This window comes from Petromyzon marinus, chromosome 3 (assembly GCF_048934315.1).
Source record: "Petromyzon marinus isolate PM22_M1 ecotype Great Lakes invasive population chromosome 3, UKy_Petmar_22M1.pri1.0, whole genome shotgun sequence".
Classification (NCBI taxonomy): Eukaryota; Metazoa; Chordata; class Hyperoartia; order Petromyzontiformes; family Petromyzontidae; genus Petromyzon; species Petromyzon marinus.
This window is the reverse complement of record NC_133669.1, coordinates 15,660,100-15,686,536: the sequence shown is the minus strand read 5'-3', so window position 1 is coordinate 15,686,536 and position 26,437 is coordinate 15,660,100. Positions and strand designations below refer to the sequence as shown.

Below are 26,437 nucleotides of genomic sequence, written 5' to 3'. Positions count from 1 at the left end.
TATTCACATACCATCACTGTCATGCACAGCGTAGTTCGTGTGTGAACAATTTTCTAGTCAGGGTTGTTTGGTTTGTTATTTATTGAATACAGATATCCTCCTAGCCTATCCCTGATTCCAGCTTCCAAATATTTTACGGTATTAAATCAGCAAAGCATACAAGGTGTGCTTCAACTTCTCACCTCCCTTCCAATTTCTATCTTCCCTCTCTTCCCTTCTCTATCTTACTTTCTCTATGCCTTCCCTGAGCTTCCCCTTTGTCTCACTTTTCCTCCATCTCCTGTTGCTCCCTCTCATTTCACCTTCCCTCTCTTTCCAATTATCTCCCCTCTCTCTTCTCACTCTTCCTCCCCTCCCTCTCTTTCCTCTCTCACTCTCCTTGTGTCTCCCTTCCAATACCTTCTACCCTCATTTCTCTCTCCTCTCTCTCTCTCTCTGCTCACCTACCACTTCCTCCCCCTCTCCTCGGGCTCGCCACCCCGCTAACCAGAAAGCGCAGGTGACGAGGATGGCGTTGGCGAGGGTGAGGGCGGCTCCAAGCAGCGCAGGCGCCGTATACATGTTGAGCTGCAGGGCAAGTGGGGGCCACGATACCCCCTCCTCGCCCACCCACGTCAGCACCGTCTGCAGCACTGTGCTCACATGGTGCACGCAGGCAGGGGTCACAGCTTCGCAGCTCTCGTGTAACACACGAGTATGGCACGTGGTATTCTTGCCTGCCTTGTTTTGAAGATTATAAACTACTAGCTTATAACTACAAAATACAAGTTTGTGATTATCTTGAAAATTTGTCAAACATCCTGAGAATTTTTTTTTTTATTTAAAGCTTTCGTGACTGCAGTGATTCATATTCTTATTGTTTCCCTTCAACGTGACTTTACCGAAAGAACCAAGAATATCCTGAGAATAGTTGCAATGTTTTTTGCAGAACACAGCAAAGAGCAAGCGATGGATTAAATAAAAAACTGAATTTGTATTTAATTCCAAAGATTCAAGTGCAGTTTAAGTAAGCTGAATTTAGTAGAGGAAAGTTTATCCCGTAACAATAAAAAATGCAATGTAATTCAATGGAATTGCATGCAGTGTAATAGTTGCTTACAATGCATTATATGATCTGCATACTTACTCACCTGGGCCGAGTATGAACCCCAGTGCCTGGCAGGCACTAAGGTTGGCCATAACAGGCGTGCGCTCCTCCATATTGGTGGCCGCCGACGCAAATGCACGCACCACAGCCACATTACCTACATACACACACATAAGTATACATGCAAACACATAAATATATGCATGCAAAAAGACAGATCCCCATGAAGTCACAAAGGTTGGGCAAATGCTCTTAAGGGAGCACCTATTAAAAATGGAAGTGCTTTTTTCAGCATATACACAACACCGGATACTGATTGAGTGTGTGGTGTGCGTGTGGTGTCTTGTAAAGAAAGTGTACACGTTGTGTCCTATGCCCGTTGTGTGTATTTGTGTCGTACCAGCTCCCAGACCGAGAAAAATGCGTGCTGCTAGCACAAGGAAGCGTCCCCTCGAGTGCACGGCGTGGGCATACATGTACATGACATGACCGGCAGTGCCCAGCAGCATGGAGGTGAGAAGGGGCATGGAGCTGCCCCTGGCGTTGGCCCATGCCCCCAGGGCAGGGCAGGCAAACAGCTGGGCAAGGCTGTATGATGCCAGCACCCAACCCAGGAATGTGGGGCTGCTGGAGGGGTCCACCTGTAGGCGGCACAATGCTATGTTGGAGAACCAAGCTGGCATCTTTGAAGTCCTGGCATGTTGGTAAAGTGAGTTGGCAACTGTGAGGCCGTTGGTTAAGAACCCGGGGCTGGTCTCACCCAGCAGACTCATTGTGGTCATGTCAAGGTGCTGAATTGGTACCCTTCATGGTGTGCGTTCAACAGTTGGGGCTGTCTTTGTCAAGAGATACGCAAGTGTCACGTCAGATTACGAAGCCTGCTGCTTGGTATCTTTTACAGGGTTCATATTAACAATGTTAGATTTGTAAATTGTTTCTTCACATTACTTGGATTTAAGACATGGGACTGGTTGTTTTTCTATCAAAGTTCATATTGGCCATGTGACCACACTGGGCCAGTACCTCTGGGAACCCAGGATTAAGACTCAAGGAAAGGTTTCTCTATCTATAATGTCAAAGCATGGAGCCAGTGCAAAAGGGTGCTATATCAGAGGAGTTCTACATACATTAAATTATAGAACATGTCTTTATTATATGGGTCACTATGGATGGGCAGTTTCATATGAAAATATCACTGTAAACCATACAAATAATTTAACTAGTTGTAAAGCTGTATTAATGCAGACCTTACATACACAACTACAACACACATCTCACCTTCTGAAGGAATGGCCAGATTGAGGACATGACTATAGAAAAACCTGAAACACACGCATATTCACAGAGAATCTTTCATAATTCAGATTGACCATGGCAGTGAGCGTCCTGATCCAACATATTTGGGATTCCACTCCCATGGCTACATATTTATCCACAGGTATGTAAATAACTGTTCCAATATCAACTGTTTGTGAGCTTAAAATTGTCAAGGACACCACAGAGTAATATTTTAACTCCACCTATAACTACAATATAAATGTCTGTCATGTTTCTGTTCTGAAGGGCCATTGGGTATTATTTAGGTAAAATGCATCGTTAGTAACAAATGTGGCGAGGTCCTGAGCTTATGATGTATGCCACTGCCAATGCAGTCCCTTTAATTTTTGTTCTTTATGTGCCTACATACGTATATGTATACAGTGGATTTTTACAAGTGGCAATAGATAATTTTTACATATGTATATCTCAGTATGTGCCTGTTATATGTGTCAACAGTGGTTGCCTTAATATGTTAAAACATAACTAGAAACGCTCTAGGCTGTTCAGTGTACACTAGAAATCCAGTAAGATCAATTTAGAATAACTGAAGGTGTTAACCTGTAATTTAGGAAGGGGCATTTAAAATTGAAAATTTGAGATCTGGTTGAATCAGTTATTCATTCAACTGCCATATGAATGTGGATTTTGCACATGTGTTCGGAACCACCGATTGAGATAAGCACCACCAAACATGTGTGCATGGAAACACTTTGACATTACTGTGCAATCGAGTCTCACCCACACTGCTCAGGAACATGGTGAGATACATGACCCGGATTGAGCGCCATCGCCTCCTCTCCGTCTCCTCCAACAAGGCCTGGACATCATTGACGTCGCTGGTGACGTCGCTGGTAACGCACGCATTCACGCAGGTAAAGGCAGATATCTCTCAATTCGCCTAAAAGATATAGGGGAAAGTGCTGTAAGCAAGCATTATGGCACACGAGGAGGCCATGTGGCCTCCACCATATCCAACAACCCATTTCTCCCCAATGCCTGTTTTTCACAGCTCACACAGACCAGGTTGCTCATTTAAGGTTGAGTTTTCAGTTTCAGTTTAATGTATTAGGTATAACCCTGTGAGCCATGTGGCTCTTGAATCGGGTGCAACCGCAACAAACAAAAACATGAACAAGAACACATCTTAAAGTGACTACGCGCAAAAGAAAACCCCAGGAAAAAACAGCAAAGTCTTCCATAAAAAGCACCGCGTATCAACGCTGTGTGCAAAAATCCCAGTGGGATGCAAGTCAAACAATAACAACCATAAGCCAATTTAGATTATAAAGTTATCAGGCGAACTCTGTACTACAACAAACAAACATGGCTAAACCAAAACGTTTTCAAAATCACCAAAATAAAGAAAAACAAGTTTAACTTCAGGGAGGCCTCGGATACGTTTGGACACCACCTGCCACTGATACTTTCCATGGTTCGGGAATCAAAAATGAATTCACTTTAATTCATAGCAACGGTGGGCTACGTACGGTGCGGAAGAATATCGATGTACATTGCTCAGTGCGTGAAGCGCTGTCCCATAGCCGCTCCGCACTCGGCTCTCTATGTACCGACCACTTTATGGACGACACCAAGAGAGAATATTACGAAACGCTGCAATGTACGGAACCGTAACAGGTCTCTAATTCTCCCGTGCCTGTCCCCCTTCGTCTGCAACTCGCTTAATCCTCTGTAATCTGTGCTCTCAACTCCCCCTGTTCCTAATGTCTATGGCTAATCAACAACCACTCACAAACTTACAACCGCTGGCTGTGCCTTACCGAACACTTCTAACCTCTCTCACGAACAATAACCGGCCATTCGCCACTCAGTGAATGAAGGGTGCCAGGCTAGGTGCACCTCACGCACGGACCTTTGGCTCTGCCTCTCTCCACGCATGCACTGACGACGCTACCCTCTCACGGCAGCAAGTACACACAGCCGCTACCTCTCTGTTTAACGCGTAGGCTTTCGCGACCAATATCATCCATAATACAGGTGGTGTTTTTCTCCCTCTCCATCTCTGGCACACAGACACGTGTGCCTCTCTCTCGGAGAGACCCAGCACTCACCAGTTGTCAGAGGCTCCGAGGAGCGGACTCTCGTCGCCACCACCACCACCAGACATCGCTACCCGAGTGACCTCTGGCCCCACGGTACCCCCACCCCTCCTCCACGAGGCCCTCTGAAACAGCAAGGGGCCGTCCATGATGGGCGGGGATCGACGAGTCCCGAATAATCGCAACAAGCTCTTCACGCTCATTCTAAAAACTGCGTAAAAAAGGCTCAAAGCGCCGGGCACACACACACGCGCGCACCTATATGTCACTGAGCAAACGCAGTGATTTTGTATCTCTGCGTGCGTTGACTCAGTGCAGTGATGTGCGTCAAAGAATTAAGTTGCCTGCCTTGTTACAGCCAAATCGACCGTGCGGTGCACGCCGTGTGAATGCTGCACCCACGTGCGATTTTTTTTTAATTTCAGCTCCGAATGCACTTTTATCCCATCTCTTCTTTCTAAATACTGTACATTTCTTCGATGTTATGTCTACTATCTCTGGCATATTAACTGTTTTGTATAAATATAATATTTATCTCTATTTTCCGTCTCTGCTGTCACCCATCTATTATTTTCAGAATGCATGTCTGCTCTGCGTTATATCTGTGCTTATATATTATATGTTCTATACGACTGTCATATATCTCACATTTATTGTGACTGCATCCAACGCTTGTAGTTATATTGTACATTTATTTTACATATCATTGCTTAAGATTGAAATCTCAGTTGGCAATAACCTCGTGAGATATGAAAGTATTGAAGTGACCACTGTCACTCGGATTAGGTTCAGATTTGTGGGATTTACGATGGGAGGGTGAATGTAGGCTCGGTCGTAATGCTTTTCTGTGTACGTTACAATGTTCACCCCTGCACAACCTTTCACTGTGCTAAGCAGTGAATCAATCACTCGTATGGTGACACCCACCACAACTCTACTGGTCCCCCCCCCCACTCCTTCCAAGAGGAGCTGGAGCCAGAGTCTGTTTTTTTTTAGTTTCAGTTTATTTATTTTGGTATAGCCCTGTGAGCCATTCGGCTCTTGAATGGGGTGCAACCACAACAAACAAAAAAAACAAAAACACGAACAAGAAAAACATCTTAAAGTGACTATGTGACTGTGCAAACAGAAAATCCATGAAAAAACAGCAAAATATTCCTGAAAAAACAGCAAAATATTCCTGAAAAAAGCACCGTACACCAACGCTTTGTGCAAAAAATCCCAGTGGGATGCAAGTCAAACAACAACAACCACAAGAAAACTTAGATTAAGGTCATCAGTCTAACTCCGTACTACAACAAAACAAACATGTCCAAACCAAAAAACTTTTCGAAATCACCAAAAAATAAAGCCATAATTGCAACGTAACAGTGATCATTGGGACTGTGACCGAATTTTTACAATAAACTACATAAATAACATGTAACACCAAATCCTAGAGCCATAGCTGGCTGCATGAGTTACTCCACAACAACAGAAGCATCAGTCGAGTATCAAAATTTTCAATGCACCTTTAAGATCAGCACGCTAAATCAAAATACAGATAATACTTTGCAGCGTAATCCGGAGCGCAACATTTTATTTTACGCCAATGAATAGCAGTGGCAGCTAGGGGTGTACAACTCTTCTAGAGCAGTTTTGAGAGAAGATCTCATTGGTAGCGATTCAAGTTGCAGTTTATTGGCAATAGCATTCTAGACCCTGGGGGCATCAATAGCAAAGGCCCTTCCTTCAGTTTTTGTACGGCAATAGGGAATGTGAAGCTGCTAAATGAGCGAAGACCTGAGGTCAAATTTGTTCTTTGAAACAGACAGGAGATCCAGCAGCTAGTCTGCAGATTTTTTTGAATCATCATCTGTCATGTCCTGGCCCAACATCGCACGTTTACTTTTGCGAGGTTTGTTTCTTGAGTTATATGCGGATTTAAGTGTCAAATTCTCCCCATACTCATCATATCTTGTTGAGAATGAACGACGTCCATTCCGTCCAGATGACGGCGGTGCTTAACACGGTGGAGTCCCCGCGAGGTGCGGGGCGGACTCCCGTCTCCCACACAAATAAAGTCACAGGGTACCACGATATACGAAGTAGTTGCGTTCCTAGAGCTTCCTTCGTATATTAAAACATTGTATATTGCATAACGTATGACAGTACTATGAGGATGCGTTCCAAGCCTTCGTAACTCACCATTTCAAACTATAAACACTATTCATATTCAACAAAAATTTTTTTTATATTTCACCAGGTAAGGACCCAATGAGCTATGTTATTCTTTTTCAGAAGCGACCTGGCCACAAATGAAAGCCCAACGAAGTGACTTATCTCGTGGTAAATTTATAACAGGCGAATAACTCCAAACGCATGTTTTGTAAATGTAGAGGCGAAAAATCCGGAGGGCCTCGAATAAAAATCCACGCGACCACGAGGAGGGAGACACCGCAGACTCCAAATATTCAGCAGGCGTCAAAGGGTCGGGATCGAACCCACGATTCCTCCTCCTGCATACCAGGGGAGCAAGTAACGTAACAAAAACTGACATTAATTCAAGAAACGGTGTACTGTGAAATGTATTAACGCTCACCGAGTGTTAAGTCTTTGGTGCAATAATAAAGTTCCATTGGCCACCAAACGCCAAAAGCTCTGTAACATAGCGATTGGCCGAGACAAACGTTAGCAATCCTCGCGATGCGCAAAGTGAAAGAATCCGTGTTATAACTTTTATTCTTATTTATATAGTATATTGTAGTACCGTAAATAGATGTTTAAAACAAGGTATTAATTTCAGTGCATGCATTTACTATTTAACATTTCTTCCATTTATATAATTGTATTACATTCAAAGCTCCTTATACAGTACTGAAACTTCATATATCGAAAATTGGCATGGGTAGTAAACCACTGGAGTCTGCAATGCTTCAACGACCGAGGTATAGCAACACATTGCCATACGCAAAACAAGTGTTTGGGAAATGTTAAGTCAATAGGCAATTTAAGTCTACGTTCCTTCAGCGGAGTAGCACTACTTACATACATGCAAATCCCATACTGTTTACCTGTATTCTTGTACAAGGAAATAGATTGTCAGGTCCATACGGTGTACAGCCGTTTCAATAGGGCAATAATTTGTATATTTGTTTGTGTTTCTCTCCTTGTGATGGGACTTTGTAGGATGAACGTTGAGATTTATAAGGGTGACCAATAATGTCTGAATTGGTCTGTAATAAGATAGGCGCTGATAAGGGGTTGACAGCTATGAAAAAGTGTTTGGGAAATGTTAAGTTCGTGGAGTATAACAACCACACGAAGCATCCAACGCTCCTGAACATTGCTGCTATTCACAAGACCAGAAAGCAGAATTCCCCCCTCACTGCACATGGCGGCGCCCAGTGGCTTCAAGTTGCAGCCACGTGGTGGCAGCTGCGCGTCACGTGATCGTGACTACGACCTCCGCCCCCCCGGAGGTCCGGAACATATTTTCACTTCACCCATGTGAAAAATATGTTCCGGACATCGTGAAGGGGAGAAAAAGAAAAACAGTGAATACAATTATCCTCCACACTACGGCATCTAAACATTCGATTGTGAATATTTATTGGCAATTAATTTCGAAATTACCACGCTCATTTCTAAATGGGATTGATGCAAACGTGAGCACCCGGAATAACAAAAGAGTTTGTCAGGACCGCTTCCGGGGGCGCGCACTACAACAAGATGGCGACCCCTATGCACAGACTCCTTGCTCGCAGGAAAGCGTAAGTCGCGATTTTAACTTTAAACTAAAACTGCAACGGTGTACGCACGTTGACGCATATACCGGCGACTGTAACGCGTCGTAGAGCTGCACGATCTTTCAGTGTTCGTTCAAGGTCCGTCCGAGTGGCGTAGTGCGTGTTTTTTTGGTTCATCGCCACATCAGTATTGTCAGCAGTGAGAGGCCCTTGGAAGAGGCCGGATTTTGATTAAAAACATTTCTTTGAAGTTTAAAAATCGCAACTCAAATACACGCAGCTCTTGATCAGTGGATACACACGCATTGAATGCGAGTCCTAGGATGTCCGTTCCAGCGTGAAGTTCAGGCATCCCTTTTTACATTCGCATGCGCGTAAAAGTGCCATGTTTTGAACGTACGTCGCTTAAGCGCTTCCGAATTTATTAAAACACTTACGATTGACTCTCGTGGCCGCTGTACGGACGTCACTGCTGTAGTATAATGTCCAATAACATTTGTTTTAAGTAGATCGGGCGTTGGCCTGCTTAATTGCTGCTGCAAACTTTGTTCCAAAGCAAAATGTATTTTGTCTTATTACCCAAAGTTCACCACTTTAGCACAATACATTTAACACAAGTATGCTAAATGTATTGTTCGATATCTATTCTTCTGTTGCTTGTTCTGCTTATAGCTTGTAGTCTGGTCAGCTGTGTTTACAGCCTGTATTCTGGTTGTGTTGGCTGTATGTGCAGACAAATGTCTCGTCTGCAGCGGGTGTGTGCTCTTGGATTTCACTAACTTTTGTTTATGTCTATGGAGGTCGGGTAAATTTTTCACATGTAAAGACATTTTCGCCAAGAGTATTCCTGGCCATAGACATGAGTAGCATATATGACTCGTATATTAGGTTTCTCCTAGGACAACTCTACATTCAATGAGTCATGGTTTGGTGTATCGGGTATGGCACTGTGGATTGAGTCATGGTCGATCACATTTCGTCAAGTTGGGTGACGAACAGTCATTGCCTATGCCGTGTGTAGTTGGCGTATCACTGGGGCCCACCCTCGAGACCTTCCTATTTTCATCATACGTCTCCGATTGCCGATGTCATCTCATCGCATAACATCACGTTACATTAATATGCTGATACACAATTGTGCACAACCCAGTGAAGTCAAAGTTAGATATGGAGGGTCAGATAGTTACAACAGGAAACAATACAAAAACCGATGAGTGCAAGTCACTAAAAATAATTAATATACAAGTACATGTGTCGTGTGTTATACGGAGGCACACACTGGAGTTGGAGGCAACACGTTTATTTAACGACCCAACAGGACGAACTACATAAACGTACACTGGTTCTACATCTAGGTGATAACTACACGGTTAACTAGACCACAACGGAGTAACTACATAACCGGGTCAGTCAGTAACACACTGCCTGACCCACAATGCCGAGCGTGACATCGAAGACCGAGTATCAAAGAGACGTAGCACGGACGGGTTCCATTCCAACAGAGAGCCAAGAATCCTCTCGGGCTGCCCCTTTATGCTCCTGAGCGTGGCCTGGCTCCGCCCTTGGCCACGCCCCCTTCTAGATCCTACTAGAAGGCTCTGGCCCATATCACGTGTCCCTCGAGCCCCCCCCTTTCGGGCCCCCTTGCTACCATGCCCCGGTCACATGCCCTCTCGGGTTCACACAGAGCACGTCCTCACTTGCTCTCTCTCCGACCCTCACCAGAACTATGCCCCCTAGGGCCCGCTTCCATGCCATATCCACTCTGGTGCCAGAGAGACTCAAGACGTACAGTTCCACTCTTGTGACAGTAGCTGGTGCTAACACCATAGTGACTCCATTCAAGTCACTACACATGAATAAGAGCATACATTCCTGCCGTTTTTTCAACACCAAATGCAAGCTAGGGTAAAGCAGCAAAACAACAACTGTCCCAGACCATTCCTAGACAACACACTCCCTCCATACAATTGCACATTTAAATTTAAATATCGATACATGTGTAAGGATCAAAGTTACAAATCGCATTTGCAAATGTGGCTATGCAGCACTAATCTTCTGTTTCATAATATTTTCTGAGGGATTATTTACGATGTTAAGGGAGGAAACAAGAGTGTTTCAAAACGTTGGTGCTGCAACGTCAAAGGCTTTGTCATGTATTCCAATTTTTGTTCTTTTGATAGTTACGAACTAATCTTATTTTTTAGGCTGCATCAGCTGAGTTAAAACCACATTAACATGCAGACATATTTTACTCTATCAGACACAATGTAAATAATGTCAGGAGTTACACGTTAATGTGCCTGTATGTATGTGTGTGCCCAGGGATGCAGACAAAGAAACCGTGCGGTGTCAGAAGTGCCTAGAGCTGGGCCACTGGACATATGAGTGTTCGAGCACACGTGCCTACAAGCAGCGACCCACACGCACCGCTCTGCTCCAAAGGCAGCTGAAGGAGCTTACACAAAGGCCAGCTCTGCCTGCACCACCTCCACCCAGCACGTAAGGACATTCTTATGCACACATTCAAACACACATGGTACAATCATTGCTATTCGCCACGAAGTGACGGTGACATCACCACGTTGTTTGTGCCAAGTGAGGTACACTTTGAGGCCACGTGAAAATGTCGAAAGCTTTCTGGCAGGAAATCATGAGAAAAGCCTCTATGTTTTTGATTAAGTGTTGTAGGTTACTGACAGATCCACCACATGCACTTGCTACCGTGCCACCTTGCTCTGATTTAGCCACCCGGCGCTACTCATTGTTGCGAAGGTTGTTCCTCTACCATTTCTGTTGCTCCAGAGCCGCTACCACCCAACTGCCCAGTAGTGACACTGTTGGTTCCAGTCATCACCAAGTCTACACATTTCCAGGTTCTCCTGGATTATTCTTGGAGTTCTACTGGATTCACCATATTCTTAGCTCTTTCGGTAATCTAACATGGATTCACCATGTTAGATTTTATTATGATAGCCATAATAATTGACATTAACTACAGAAGTAATTGACTAACCAAAAAACTCTGCTAAGTTGCGCTAAAGATAAATATGAACAAACAAATATGAGGTACAACAAGCTGTTAGAAAATTATTGGAGAAACTACTGGAAAAGAAACATACTAAATCTGGAAGTTATTGAGGTGACACGCGATTTAAATAAAAAAAGTGCACTTCCACATGCATATTTGCATATACGTAAGCACATATGTTCATTCACATCTAATGAAACACATGTACACGAACGCGTGCATTCAAATACATATACTTATCGAGTGAAATAAATAACATTGTCTACAGTATAATTGGATAATCACAGTAACCCATTGAAACAAGATTCTTATATTTCAATTTAAAGCTTTCTTGACTGCAGGGATTCATCTTCTTGGTTCTTTCGGTAAAGTCACGTTGAATGGAAATAAATTAATTAAAATAAAACATAATAAAATAAAATTATCACGTTTCGGCCACAACACAAGTAGCCTTCTTCAGGTGAAGGAACAGAACTGTTGGGACGACAGCGCTTCAATGAACGCTGTTAAGCTTCGCAGCGTCTTTTAAGCTTGGTGGGAGGAGCAGAGCGCCTTGACAAAGGAATTTACATATCAACAGAATAATTTAGCATTGAAATAGCTGTGTTAAAGTGTTGGATTAGCAGGGTGTTAAAGTCATCCTCTCGGTTGAAGTTGTGTCTATGTTTGTATATCTGGATGGCTTCGTGGACAAATCTTTGGTAATCGGGAGGTTTGCATAGTACTTTGGTATCGGAGAAAACAATCTCATGAGAACCCGCTGTGTTGAGACAATGATCAGCTACGGCCGACAAATTCATTCTGCCATGTTTCAAATCTGATTTGTGCTCGCGAATTCGGTCAGAAATTTGTCATTTTGTCTCCCCGATATAGCAGTCACCGCAGATACAACTCAATTTGTAAACACCGGGGTACTGTAAGGGATGACATCTTTACGGATGGGATCAGATCACGGATTTTGTGTACTGTATTGAAGCGAACCTGGATCTTGTGTTGTTTAGAATTTTGGAAATATTTTTGGTAACGCCTGCTATGTGTGGCAGTGTGATGGCTTGTGACTTGATTTGCACAGTTCAATGCAATCGGTCAGGGGTGGCCAACCTTTAACCCCAAGAGCCAAAAAGTACCTGTGAGATCTGCAAAGAGCCAAGTGCATATATATTGACAGTTTTCAGCACAGCACAGGAGACATTCATTATTATGTTACTGTGATATTGTGTTCTATGGTATGCCCCTGCGATGGAGCTGCATGTGGTGAATTAAAGAACCATATGTAGCTCGGGAGACATTAGTTGGCCACCGCTGCAGTAGATGTTCTTGCCTCTGTGGATCTTCTCGAGTCATACTTACCTCCACTTATTCAACAACTCTTTACACTTTTTGATTTAAAGCTTTCGGGACTGCAGTAATTCATATTCTTAGTTTTTTCGGTAAAGTCACGTTGAAGGGAAACAACAGAATAATAAAATATATATAAAACAATAAAAAATGCTCACGACGTTTCGACCATAACACACGGTCGTCTTCAGGTGTGTTGGTTTGCATAAATTTATTTCCAAACGGCGCATTTATTTATTTCAAAAAACTGTGTTTGTGTTATGGTCGAAACGTCGTGAGAATTTTTTATTGTTTTATATATATTTTATTATTCTGTTGTTTCCCTTCAACGTGACTTTACCGAAAAAACTAAGAATATAACTCTTTACACGTTCACTCTTCTCTACTATTTCTCCATTTCTGCTTCTGCACTGTTTTCTACCATGAATTAACTGACGTTTCTTTGTCTTGACAGCATACAGTCATGCCTCGTGATGGGGCAGCCTTATAAATGGCACGAGCTCCTATGCTCGGTCGACGTGGATCACACGGTGCCGTAGTCACTGTTAGTCTGCCCACAGTTCAGTGGTGGCATGCGTGGATATACTAAAATCATGAATAGACCAATGTATACATATTGTTTTTTTAAATTTCTTATCAAATCTTTCCCATGAGAAAGAGCTGCCTCTTTCCAACTCATGAAAACTTTCACAGGACGATACCTCCCTTTTCAGAGGTAGATAGTGTTTGTTTATCTTGACACAGCTGCGAACCATTCATTTCATGATCGCCAAAGGGGGAGTACTTATCACTTCTGTGCCAAAGTCAATTCTAAATGCTGTGTTGTGACTCATGTCATTTTGACTCCAGTTTATGGCCTCAGGCCCTCTCAATGGAAAAGGCTTATACAGAAAAAAACCGTTATGCAATCACAGCAACGAATGCATTATTAATTTGTTCAATAGTATTCCCTGGTTGTTTTTTGTTTAATTAGTCATTTGATTTATGTGCATTGATGCTATTCTACATAATCTCTTGTTTTTACTTTACCTGCTTTGTGAATTACAGTGTCGTGGAGGAAAAGCTTAAAAAGGCAAAGTCGAAGACAAAGTCAAAGAAACGGTAACAGGGGATTCACAAGAGCTATACAGTGGCACTAAGCCAGGTTCTTATATGTGAGGCTGGAATTATATAATGATTGTCTTTTTGCTCATAAATTTACAGGACCAAGCCAGCCACTCTTGAAGGCATGGGTTCATGCCCTGAGGCTGGGTGTCTGTCCTTGGGGCTCATAATGGATGCATTAGAGCACTGAAATATAATCCTTAGTGTCTGGGTTCAGTCTCTTGGCCTAGACAGTGGTTCCTTTGTGTTGAAGCATTGAGCCAGAATAATTTAGATTGTGTACATGCATACCATTTTAGCCTCTTTAAAGATGATGTCTAAGAGGCTGCTAGATTTGTTCATGCCTTTTAAATATGTTGTGAATGTGTGAGTTTTTCCTGTGACACAATATTGAAAAATGATGCTCATGATTGTGACATAATGCGGATGATGCTATTGACACTGCCTGTGATATAGTAATGATGCACTTAACATTAACAATTAATGCTGATAATCAGTGGATTGGATTTGGGCATTCAAGTTCATGGGCATATATTAAAAAGGGTACACGATTTATTTTTAGATTTACAGCAAATTAGGCTGTGATAACATGTTCATATTTTTATTCTTCAAATATTTAACTTCGAAGATCCCTTGAGATGGAAGACACTGGGGAATAACACTCAACGGAGGGAATGCGCCCAGAGGGCAACCATGGGACTAATGAGACCAGATCATTTGCAGGGGCGAAACCGATTGTGGCATTGCAAGACCATGATGATGGTGATAATGAGGAGAGACCTTCATCCAGCAGTAAATACATCATGGCTAATGATTGGATATTTGAAAATAACATTGAAAGATAATTGTTAACGGTTGAATACATGGACAGTTGATGTGACAATTGATGAAATTTGCTTGTAATTAGCTCGCATTTAGAGCAGGGGTGTCAAACTCAATCGGACAGTGGTCCGGTTTGGATTCATATGCACCTCCCCGCGGGCCACAGTTGGGCCTATGAAAATTAAAAGCATAATACAGTATTAATGTACCGAACATTGGCCGGATAAAAACTAGATCTAAATTCACATCAACAACCCACGTCATGTCAAAACACATTAATGAATACAATGATACGTATAGCTACTCACTTAGTGCTGCGGCTGCTTTCTTTGTGATGGCCTGACACCTCTGTTTGGACCACTGTATAAAAGTTCAGAACAAGTGACTGGGCTGTTGCAACCTTTATTAGAGGGTTTAGGTGTGTGTCGGTAAGATGCGAACACAGTTTTGATTTGTTCACTTTCATGATGGAGAACAGCTCTTCTTTGATAACATTATTCAGCTATTCGATTTATATCACACTGAAAAAAATATATATTTTCCCGCATGGGAAAAGAGAGTTGATTTCTTTTTTGTGGCAAGGTGCGCCAAATCCTCTGTTTTAATATCCAGTTGAAATTTTGGTTGAATTTAGGTAGAAGCTTAGGTAGAAGGCAGACGCTCAAGACGTGAACTATGCTAGGAACTTCAGGCTCTGATATGGTTGTTTTGTTGTAACAGTGCTAATGATGAATTTTTGGTGCCTTTGATCTTGATGTTGGGCCTCGTCTTTTCAGGGCTCACAGTGTCAGCAGCAGCAGCGACAGCAGCAGCAGCGACAGCAGCAGTAGCAGCAGCGACAGTGATAGCAGCTCATCGAGTGACGACGACGACACCTCATCTTCATCATCGTCATCCTCATCATCATCTTCCTTGGACTCGGATAGCGAGGACTCGTCATCAGATTCGGACTCGTCATCCTCCGATTCGTCATCCTCATCATCCTCATCATCAGACAGCTCATCCGATGAGGGGGGAAAGGATGACGACCCACCAGCCAAGAAACGGAGGCGCAAGAAACGGGCATGATGTGGTACACAGGACACACACGGCGCATACACGCGCAATACATGAATACATTACTCATGCAGTATAAGCAGAGCGCCTACATAATGCAAAGACCATGCAGTAAACATTACACAGGGTACACATTGTACATGCATTATACACAAAATACATTTGCATGCTACACTAAGCGTGCACATTACATGCTGTAGACACTGCACAAAGTACACACAATGTGTACGGTTCACATGGTGTGTGTTAGGCATGAAACAATTTGCGCTCATGATTCAATAAATGGTGATGATACGTTTCCATTGCATTTTTTTTGTAACTGGTGATTGTAGCACCTCTAATGGCTGCAGGGTTTGCATACCACACAGCTTAAAGGTCGTGGTTTGAGCTTGGCTCTGTTTCACTCCAGCGCAGTCTTCGAGACAGTCTGGTCCCTTCACCTGATGAAGGCCGCTTGTGTTGTGGCCAAAACGTCGTGATTTTTGTTGTTTTATTTTTTACCAACGTGACTTTACCGAATAGAACCAAAGAGTATGGATCCTTGCAGTCACGAAAGCTTCAAATCTAGAATTCAAATCTAGATTTGCATACCGCTTATACAAATTAACCATCCTTATACGTACAATCTATTGAGATCCTAATAATTCATTCTAATTGATTAATGGATTACTCTGCATATACCTGCAATGCATGGAACATGCATTAAACACTGTACAAAAGTGTACACAATCCAAAACATTCGTATTGCTCAAAGTACCCGCAGTACAAATGTGTATGATACATCTGTAGTATCCACAGGACATGCAATGCATCTGGTACATATGACAGGACGTGACCAAGTCGAGCAGCTGCTCCGGCCTCAGTATCAGAAGACCCCCCTAGCCTTTCCCTTCTCTGTCCTTGTTTATCCCCAAACAGTCATTATCCTGATGATGACTGCGTTACAGTCGAAACGTCGTGAGAATTGTATTGTTTTATATATATTATTTTATTGTTTCCCTTCAATGTGACTTTACCGAAAGAACCAAGAATATGAATATCCCCAACCAGTTTCACCACCCTCTGTTAATTCTCAATTACCCAATTCACCCATCAACTACCTGTACACCTGTTGCTATTATGTATGCAGGTGTAGGCTACCCAGCCCCATCATTACCCAATTGTCTTTGATCGTTCATCTCTACACGTATATTACGATCCACATAGTGTGCATAGAGTAAATCACAGTATACACTGCATGCTAATGGTGATACAGTAATCCCTAGCTATCCCCGTGGGTTAAGTTCCTGAAAAGCCACGCGGTTGGTAAACTCAAGACCTCATGGGGAAAAGAGGGTTAGGGGGACTGAAGTCGCAAGTGAACCTACGAAATCCCATCCAAATATTTCTATGTTCACTAAAATGAACCAATGAACAGCACACTGAAGAGAATTAGTGATATTTAAGATACGTTTAATTAATACAAGTACAGTAAATAAAATTGCATTTACCTTTGATGATGATGATGGTCATGATGGGGTGATGGGGGAGAGAGGTGGATTGTTATCAGGAAGAGGAGTTCTCTGGACCCTCCTCCATCTCCACATTCTCAGGGTCGTCTGGCTCCGAATCCAAAAGTGGCATATGGCTTCAGGCTTTAGCAGGCTTATGAGCTATAGGGCGTCTTTAAATGCCACTGCATGATGGTTGAGGCTCTTCTGGTGCTTTCTTCACCCTTTTTAAGAACGTGCAGTGTAGGCTGAGTGGTCTTTTTAAAATGTCTCTTTGCACCTATTTATAGGGCCGTAGAGCTTGTTTGAAGGTCAATCTTTGCTCAATGAAGGGATCAATTTCCATTGCGTCATCAGCGATGTTTTAAGCCTGGAGTAGGAAATTGTTCAAGCATTTTAAAGTACGCTTCGTTGTTGTTGTTGCAAATTCCTCTTCATCATCACTGATGCAATCAGCTCTTCAAGGTCTTGTTCGGTCAACTCCTGAGAGTGCGAGTCCAGAAGGTCAGCAACTTTATTTGACTCAGTGTCGAATCCTCCCCCGAAACGTTTTGCAGATGCTACAGTTCTTTTAGAAATTTTCCTCCACCGTAGGGAAACCTGTAAAATAATTTACGATTTGACGCCAAAGTTTCCACCATGCTGCATTACGAGTGGATTGTTTGATTTCATCCCATGACGCTTTTATGATTGTTAATGCATGAGCGATGGTGTAGCCTTTCCATGCTTCATTCAGCATGAGGTGACGGTTCTTTTCAATGAGATCTGCAATGTGGTCGAATGTGCGGTGGGTCTAACGGCTCTTGAATATTTCGATGACACCCAGAACCATGGAGTGAAGTCGCGTTGGGGGGGGAGGAAGACTTCAAGTTAGGATGAGCAAACTAATGACTCCGGGTGACCGGGTGCATTGTCGAGAATTGGCAACACTTTGAATGCAATTTCTTTCAGGTAACGTTCAACTTCATGAACGAAACACTCATGCGCTCAGGGGTCATACTTGGAATGTATGCTAATGTATTAAAATTAAAATTTTGGGGGGTATTAAAATTTTATTTTTTAGGAACATTTTTTTATCACATGGGGGGCACGCAATATTAAAACGTTCTATTTAAGCACAAAACCTTAATACGCAAATCACAAACGTAACATACAATAATTTTGTGAGACGGGGGCGTGATTCTGACAGATCGCGGAGGTAGCAACATGGAGCAGAAAGAGGATTCGTTAGCTCCAGACCCAGAGGTGCCTCGTGTCTCGCAGGAGTCTGCGAGACGACATGGCGGATGCTACGTGGCGTGGTGCCAATTTTGATTTGACGACTAGGCACGATTGGCGTATACTCAAACCGAGATGCTCGCGGTTGGTAAATGGGTTTCCTGACGTAAATGTGTATAGCCAAATTTCGCGGTCGGTAAATTTGTGGTTGGCATAGGATTTACTGAATACATTTTACAGAATATTTTATTCAGATTATACATGTTAACCTGCATTTAGGTATGGCACAGTGTATGGTGTAAATGTATACCTCGGCAAATGTGGGGGTTCATATTCTTGGTTCTTTCGGTAAAGTCATGTAGAAGATACACAATAAAATAATAACTGCCAAATCGCTCTCCGTGGTGCTAACGTTAAAAAAACCCGCCACTTTTGCTGTGGTTTTCACACCTGATGATGATTGCTTGTGTTGCAGTCGACACGTGAGAATTTTATTGTTTTATATTTATTATTTTATTGTTTCCCTTCTACGTGACTTTACCGAAAGAACCAAGAATATGAATCCCTGCAGTCACGAAAGCTTTAAATCAGAATGTGGGGGTGTTACGTTCCTGGGAAATGTATTGGGAAAAATAGGGTAGCGTTCCTGGTTACAAAATTATCACCCCCCTTTTTGTTTAAATAATATATGATTTCCGCCCTTGTTATTGTGCTAAAGGATTCTGAGTCAATCTCCATTTCTTGTGCGTATGCTCTTTATATTTAACTTCAACACAAAACCATCATCATTATTCTTGCACTGCGGCGCTCACACCCAATGCTTGCCCCTAACACTGAATTCCCAGCCTGACGGTTGCCCCTTACACTTAATTGCCAACCCAACACTCGCGTATAACAGTCACTTGAAGGTTAATTATTCGCCATCTAGGTGTCCATATGACTGACATTCTCAATAACTGGAAGGCGAGTTCCATGCTGTAATGTGTGAACACATGCGTTGTGCCATTGTGCGTGAGCATGTTGCGTGTTACATAACACAAAAAACACGCAAAAAATGGTAAATAAATCGTTCTCACAGTCTTGATTCACACCTTGAAATGGATGTAGTACTATCACCGCACTACTTTTCGACACGGAAATTAGAATCTTAGCAGCGTCAAACTGCGTATAGCCAAAGCATAATCCCCGTATTTTGGAAAACAGACCTCATGACGTAAAGCGTATTTATCTGAAATATGCGTTCGATAAAGCCACGTTGAGAAAGGTTTTACTGTTTACAAATGTACCAGTATTGGTACATTATCACGTTGCATACACGGATTATGGTGCAAACATGGAAGGTATAAGAATTTGCACAATACACATGATTTGCAAGGTATTCTCGATAGTGTTTACAAACGCAGCGTGTACACATTGCAGCGTACGCAAAACACTCCATAAACTTCCAGAACGGTTGTGAAGGGGCCTTTCAGTTCCAGCATGCCCTTTCTCCTTACCCACCTGCTGAGAATATTCACCTGACTCCTCCCTCGATGTGTGCAAATGTAACAACTTTAGGATGTGATCAATCCTAAATTTATGTTAACCCAGTACACTTGCAAACATGTTACGAGCGTGTCAAATGCATATTACACATGCATTCATCGCACGACAGCAGACACCCCACGATTGGATCCTCGGAAGTCGCATGGCGCTAACAGGCGGTTGATGCGAAGATGACGGTGGATCGTCTCTGCTCTTCAGGACGTGACGGTGTCTACATCAATCTAGAGCGGTGGCTTTTGTGTTTTAGTTTGTGAAAAAAGCTTGACTATCAATAAAAGTTTCACCATTTCCTATCTCAGGTTATTTTTTTGTATATTCAACAACAGATATGGGAAAGTACAGAACCAAGTTACACGATGACTGAGTGACTTAAAACCATCAATTAGCCCCTAATTACAAAATTACCACGAAAGAACAAAGGATGGAAAGAGGTCAAATCAGAAACGAGACCACCAAAGGAGATTAATTCTCGCCAGAAATAATTTGTGATTCCTGCGACTACCAACATGTTCAAGTGAATGTCTGCATCAGATTCAGCCAGTGGGTATGTAATATATCTGCGGTTCTGTTTCCTCTTCTATACCTGATGATGCTTGCGTTGCAATCGAAACGTATTCTATTATATAATTGTATTATTATTTGTTATTTCTACGTGACTTTACCGAAAAACCAAAGAGTGGGTACGTATGTTTTTCATTCCCTCAATTGTAAAAGTCTCTGCAATTCTCGAAGGTGTGCAGTTTGAAGCTGAAATTAATCGGTGTGAGGGAAAACCAGCAATAGGCCGTGTTGCAGAATCTATCCCACTGCATTTGCATGGTAATAACCATGAATGAAACGAAACGGAGACAACTACAGAGAACGCGCATGCTTGATGGCCTAAAACGTGCAATGTCAGATCTGAGATTCTTGCAAAGCTGAACCCATAGTTTTTTCCACAGTTGAGCTGTCAAAACACTGTTGGGGTATTAATCAGAAATTGTAAGGGGTAGCAGAGGATTAAAGACCACAATTGTGCATCCATTTTACGATTTGAGATTGCAATTCTAATTTGTAGATACCTAAAAACATGCAAGTTTGGTATCTGAAATTTCTCCCAAAGGTTCTCAAAGCGAACCAGAATCCCTGCTTCCGACCTGTGATTCCCAACTTCAATTCCTCGAGTGCACCAGTCATATCACTGGGGTCACTTACCGATTCTCATTGAGGGGTCTCCCTATAAAATAATATAAGCGGGGGAGGGGTGGGGGTCAGAGAGAGGTGGTCATTCTCAGTCTTTGCCAGATTGCAAAAGTATAAGCTATTGAGGGAAGAAGGGATATATTTGGGGGACAGTCTTTTGAGAATGCAGCGAGATTTGACAGACTTTTTTTGCAGAATTTGCAGGAGACGGCTATGCAACCTCCCGCCCACCAGGTGGCGGTGGCTGTCTTTATACAAGAATGGTTCATGAGAGTTGACAGTAACCTAAATAACAAATCCACTCTTCGATTGACACGAATACACGGAACTTAAAACACCCAAAGAGAATTTAATAAACCCATGCAATAAAATCATACTTTAAGTAAATAACCACTTTCAACTCTTTACCGCTCCTGACATTACTTACATGTAAAAGAGACGTACAGATGTTCGTACGAAAAAGTGTCATTTTTTAAAACTAGAGAATTTAAAACACAAATTGACCATGATATTTGCCATTTAAGACCACCTCCAGGTTCTATAAATAAAGTGCCTATTCTTTGTTTAATAGATTCCATTCTGCTTAACGTTCCGTTACCAATGACATGAATGCCATTGCTAGGGTCAGTGTTAGATATTGTCTCTGAAGTGCTGATTTTGACCACACTTCTAATGCACCAGATGTCGATCTAGGGGACATCCAAGTTCCGTTAACTGCCCGTTGAGATGTGCATGGCCTTGCCATGAACACAGGTCACCAGCTCATACAATTTTCATGAATGGAATTGGTCAAACATCCCAATGCAGGACCCTCATACTTTCCTGGGTAAGGATATGGTTATACTGTATGTAAGATGAACTTCTTTCGCACCGTACTGTAATTATAAGACCGACAAGTTGGTAGCTTACCAGTGCACAATGCACCTGTAAGTACAGTACCGTGTTGCCACTGCTCGAGGTATTATTGTCCAAAGTCCAAAGTGCTTCAATGGTGAGTGTGAAGTAATTCCCATCTGCAACATAAACTCGTAGTGAAAAAAGCACATTCCTTTAGCAAGAGCCAATCTGGAACTGATTAATCCAAAATGGATATATTAAACGTTATTTTGTCTGAGTCATTTTCTGAATCTAAACTGCAATGTAGGCAAAGTTTGTTATTTATTTAGATCTCTATGGCTATCTAAACTGTATACCTAAATATCTGAATTCATATATTATCCAGAAGCAGACTCAGAATTAATATACACAACCCAAATTTCGTAACTGTGTGCTCCGAGCATACAAGTGCCGTTATATACCAGAACTTATACAGGAGATTGAACGGTTGATGTATGGGACTCAATTCCAGGAGTATCCGGCTGGGAGCACAGTACTTACTGATACTCGAGCTAAGAAAAAAAACCTTATGGGGGAAAACCCCTTGAGACATGAATGTAATATAAAAAAAAATCCATAAGGATGAATAATCCCCCAGACAAATCCATGCAGAAAACAACCAAGACCCTATGGGCTACGCACGATGTTTAAATAAACACACAAACATGTTATGGTGTAAACTTTATTTCATGTCAGCGGCGAGAAATCACTCCACGATGGTCTATCACGAAGGGTGAATGCGCCTGCACTGTACACAAGTAATGTGTAGCACATGCCGCTGCTGTTGTCAGGACAACTTGGCCAAAGTGTGTTTCATCAGCTGCCAATTTATCTTGCTGGTGTTATCTAACAAACAAAAAATACTTGGCAAAGTGCAATGTACCGCTTACAATTGTCTATCATGGGCACGTTGACCGAATAAGCCCATTGCGTTACAATCACCCGAGTGGAATGGCATTTAAATGACGGGGGCGGTGAGACCCCCTTGCGTTGCATAGCAATGCGCAATGCATGCGCGCAGCCAGGCCACCAACCTGGCCTTTGTGAGAGGCTGGCCCTGTCTCCTGTTGCCGTAAAGAACAAATAACTGACGGGAACGTCGGAGAGGCATAGTACGCACGGAATACGCCTGAGCAACATCTAAAAGACGGAGACCCTGCTTTCCGGCTACCTGTGGGTCCGACCGTAGAACTGGTAAGGCAATTAAGACACGTTGTGAGGGTTGAGTACATGCTCGGAGAGGGGGGAAAGACCACGCCCGATGGAGGAAGGCTTCTCTAGAGTTTATAACAATAGGTTTTACCCTTTATGGCAATAAAACAGGTGTCAAGATGTTAAAACACCGAACAGAATCCTTATACTGGTAGGAACCTCCTGGTTACACCACCAGCCCACAGGGGATTATTGTGTCCGTCCGTCGTGCATCCAAAAATGGGAGGGGCGGGGCTGGGTGGAGAGGGGAGGGTGGGGATGGGTGGGGGGTGGGAGGGGAGGGGCTGGGTGGGGAGGGGCTAGGTGGGGAGGGTGGGAGGGGTGGGGCTGGGTGTGGAGGGGAGGGTGGGGAGGGGCTGGGTGGGGAGGGGAGGGGCTGGGTGGGGCTGGGTGGGGAGGGGCTGGTCACCCCGTGGTGCCCTTATAAAACTCAACGTTTAACCTACTCACGCCGTCTTGTGCCCGCCCTCACAGTCGGGCATATTTGCGGAATACACCACGTGGTGCCGCCGTTGACCCTGGCGTTCCTACCAGCTCCCTCCGCAGGAATTTGTTTCAAGGAATTCTGTCTACATTGACCACACGTACTTGTGGTGAACATGCAAACTAAAACATGCTTTTATAATATATGCATTATACTGACTATAATCACCCAGGAATGTCCTTAATGCTCGTGACGTCACTCCACATGGAACAGCCCCCCTCATTAATAATCATAAGGTGACGTCCTCCAAATGGACACCCCCCCCCCCATTCATAATAATTAGCGGCTGACGTCACTCCACATTGGGGGCTAAGGCATCTCCTCTCCCCTCCTCGACGTCAACTTACAAACCTCACTATAAATCTTGATTTGAAGCTTTCGTGACTGCAGGAATCCATACTCTTTGGGTCTTTCGGTAAAGTCACGTAGGTAGAAAAAATAATAGATCACGACGTTTCGGACGCAACACAAGCGTCCGTCATCAGGCGAAAAATGGTGAGAAAGCTGCTACAAGCAAGGGGTTATATAAGTAAATGTAAGCCTAGCAAACAGAAGGCTAGCAAGCGTCAGCTAATCCGAGGGGGGCGGGAGGGAGGGGAGGGGCTGCCATAGCGAGCGGGTGGGGATGCAATTCACAGAGGGGTCGGTGGCAGGAGGAGAGAGAGGGGGGTGGGGCAGAGCAAGAAAGGGGGGCTGCGCGTGAGGTAAGGGGGAGAGAGAGGGGGTGGGGCAGAGACAGGGAAGGGAGCTGCGTGAGCGCCAGGGGGAGAGACAGGGGGGGGCAGCAAGAGGAGAGAGGGGGGTGGGGAATAGATAATCGGTGGCAGGGGGAGAGAAAAGCTGTGCTAGTGCATGTGACTCAGAGAGCCGAGAGAAGCTGCTAACATAAGCGGGCAGGAAGGGGACATCACAGCCAGTTATGACCTAAACTGGTTAATAACGTCCTCCCAATGATTGCTCAGTTTGTGCCCATCTTCTCGGTTGAAATTGTGTCTGTGTTTATATTTCTAGATGGCTTCATGACACATCTTTGATGGTAGCCCGAAGGTTTGCAGAGTACCTTGGTCTCGGAAAAAAACAATATCATGTGAGCCCACCGCGTTAAAACAGTGATCAGCCACGGCAGGTGTTGGTTCTGCCGTGTTTCAAATCTGCCTTGTGTTCGCAAACATGGTCCGAGACATGTCGTTTCGTTTCCCCAATGTAACTGCAACCGCAGACACACCTTAGTTTGTAAACACCAGGATATTGCATGTCAGGAATCACATCCTTCACAGATGGGATCAAATCACGGATTTTGTGTACTGTGTTGAATCGAACCTGGATCTTGTGTTTGTTCAAAATTTTGGAAATCTTTTTGGTAACACCTGCTATGTATGGCAAGGTGATGGTTTTGATTGGGTCCTCAGATGGTCGCCTCCCCATGGTTGGGGATACAGCTTTACGGATTGTGCGGTCTGAATATCCATTCATCTTGAGGGCTTGGTGTACGTGCTCAAGCTCACTGGCTAGGTGGTGCTGGTCGGAGATGTAACACTATGATGTAGTGTTTTGATGAGGGAATTCTTCTGGGCTGGATGGTGGTGGGAATCAGGCTTTATATAGGAATCCGTGTGGGTGGCTTTCCTGTGGACAGAATGTCCCAACGAGCCATCAGGTCTCTTCTCAATCAAAACATCCAGGAATGGTAGCTTGCCATAATTTTCCACTTCCATGGTGAATTTTATGGATGGGTGTATGGAATTGATGTGGTTAAAAAATTGGTTCAGTGCTGGCAGGCCATGCGGCCAGATGACTACAACCCTCACGTCACGCGATCTCCGTAAAGCTATTGAGACATAGAAGTAAAAAGTACGTCATGATCAATAAGGGATTATAACCTTAAAATGAAATAGGTCTGTGTCACCGCGGCCTTACAAATTGCGCACGAATTGATGCAATAAATATCACGTCGCGGTCTGCTTTTCGCTTGCAACTTTCAGATTTACTGCAATACATCCGTCCTTGGACGGGCAAAAGGCTAGTCTTTGTAGAGTTGCAGAAAAAAATCGCGGCGTGGCAAGAGAAGTTGAAGGCACTGGCGTCTCCATCATCCCCCCGCAGTGCCAGCAGAGCGCGAAGAAGCCGCGCCACGCCCAACGGCGGTTGCCTGGTGCGGTGTACTTAGCTGTCAACTCATATCAAGATTAGCCCGTACTCTTGTACAGCGAAACTGGGTTGTCAGGTCCACACGGCGTACAGCCGTTTCAATACTGGGCAAAAAAAATATGTTGTCTATTTGTTTGTGTTTCTCCCTTGTGATGGGACTTTGTAGGATGAACGTTGAGATTTATAAGGGGCACGGGGTGACCAATAAGGTCTGAATTGGTCTGTAATAAGGTAGGGGCACTGATGAGGGGTTGACAGCTTTGCAGTGAAGACAAAGGGAGCCGACGTCACGGTGTAACGATGTGGTGATCTAACACTCACTGTACCATGGGATCAATGCACTTTCATGCTTGTGATATAATGGAGTTGATTTTATGTTTGCAAGCTGGTTTGACTTATTCCTACCGGATGGTTGTATGCGTGATACTTGTTTTGATGTCTACAATGTTCCATGTAGGGTCCGCGCGGGCAGGGGAACGGTTGATATAATTACCTAATTTATATATAATTACCTCACACATATATAATGACCTCATTTTAACAGCGATTCAGATAGTAAGGGACAGCATTGCCAGAAGAAGAGATATCGGCGCGGTTGAGATCTCAACATTTGAACAGGGCAGAAAGCGTAAGTGATTCTGTGCTATCGTAACGTTATACTGTAAGAAGATTAATGTAGATGCGAAGACACACGTATGTAAAGTTATTATTCTATTGGAAAGGGACATGGCTATTTACC

General features: G+C 43.4%; 2 protein-coding genes across 9 annotated transcripts in view; one reads left to right on the top strand and one right to left on the bottom strand.

Annotated features, from left to right (window-relative positions):
- Positions 1-26,437, bottom strand: part of MFSD8 (major facilitator superfamily domain containing 8) — a 38,676-nt gene that overhangs the window by 7,697 nt on the left and 4,542 nt on the right. The window contains exons 1-6 of one of the 8 annotated variants that reach the window (XM_076074860.1): positions 4,477-5,303; positions 3,146-3,255; positions 2,366-2,409; positions 1,488-1,728; positions 1,131-1,244; positions 488-632 (exon numbers count right to left, since the gene is read on the bottom strand). In XM_076074860.1, the coding sequence (XP_075930975.1) occupies positions 488-632; positions 1,131-1,244; positions 1,488-1,728; positions 2,366-2,409; positions 3,146-3,255; positions 4,477-4,667 (845 nt within the window). In that variant the 5' untranslated portion in view covers positions 4,668-5,303. Of the gene's footprint in view, positions 1-487; positions 633-1,130; positions 1,245-1,487; positions 1,729-2,365; positions 2,410-3,145; positions 3,306-4,476; positions 5,304-26,437 lie in introns of those variants that run through there. The other 7 variants (XM_032976087.2, XM_032976096.2, XM_032976077.2 and 4 more) reach the window with 7 other exon arrangements.
- ZCCHC10 (zinc finger CCHC-type containing 10) lies at positions 7,978-15,841 on the top strand. Its single transcript, XM_032976057.2, has 4 exons — positions 7,978-8,216; positions 10,518-10,694; positions 13,609-13,662; positions 15,264-15,841. Exons 1-4 carry the CDS (start codon positions 8,176-8,178, stop codon positions 15,553-15,555), a joined length of 564 nt encoding a protein of 187 aa, XP_032831948.1. The 5' UTR covers positions 7,978-8,175; the 3' UTR covers positions 15,556-15,841.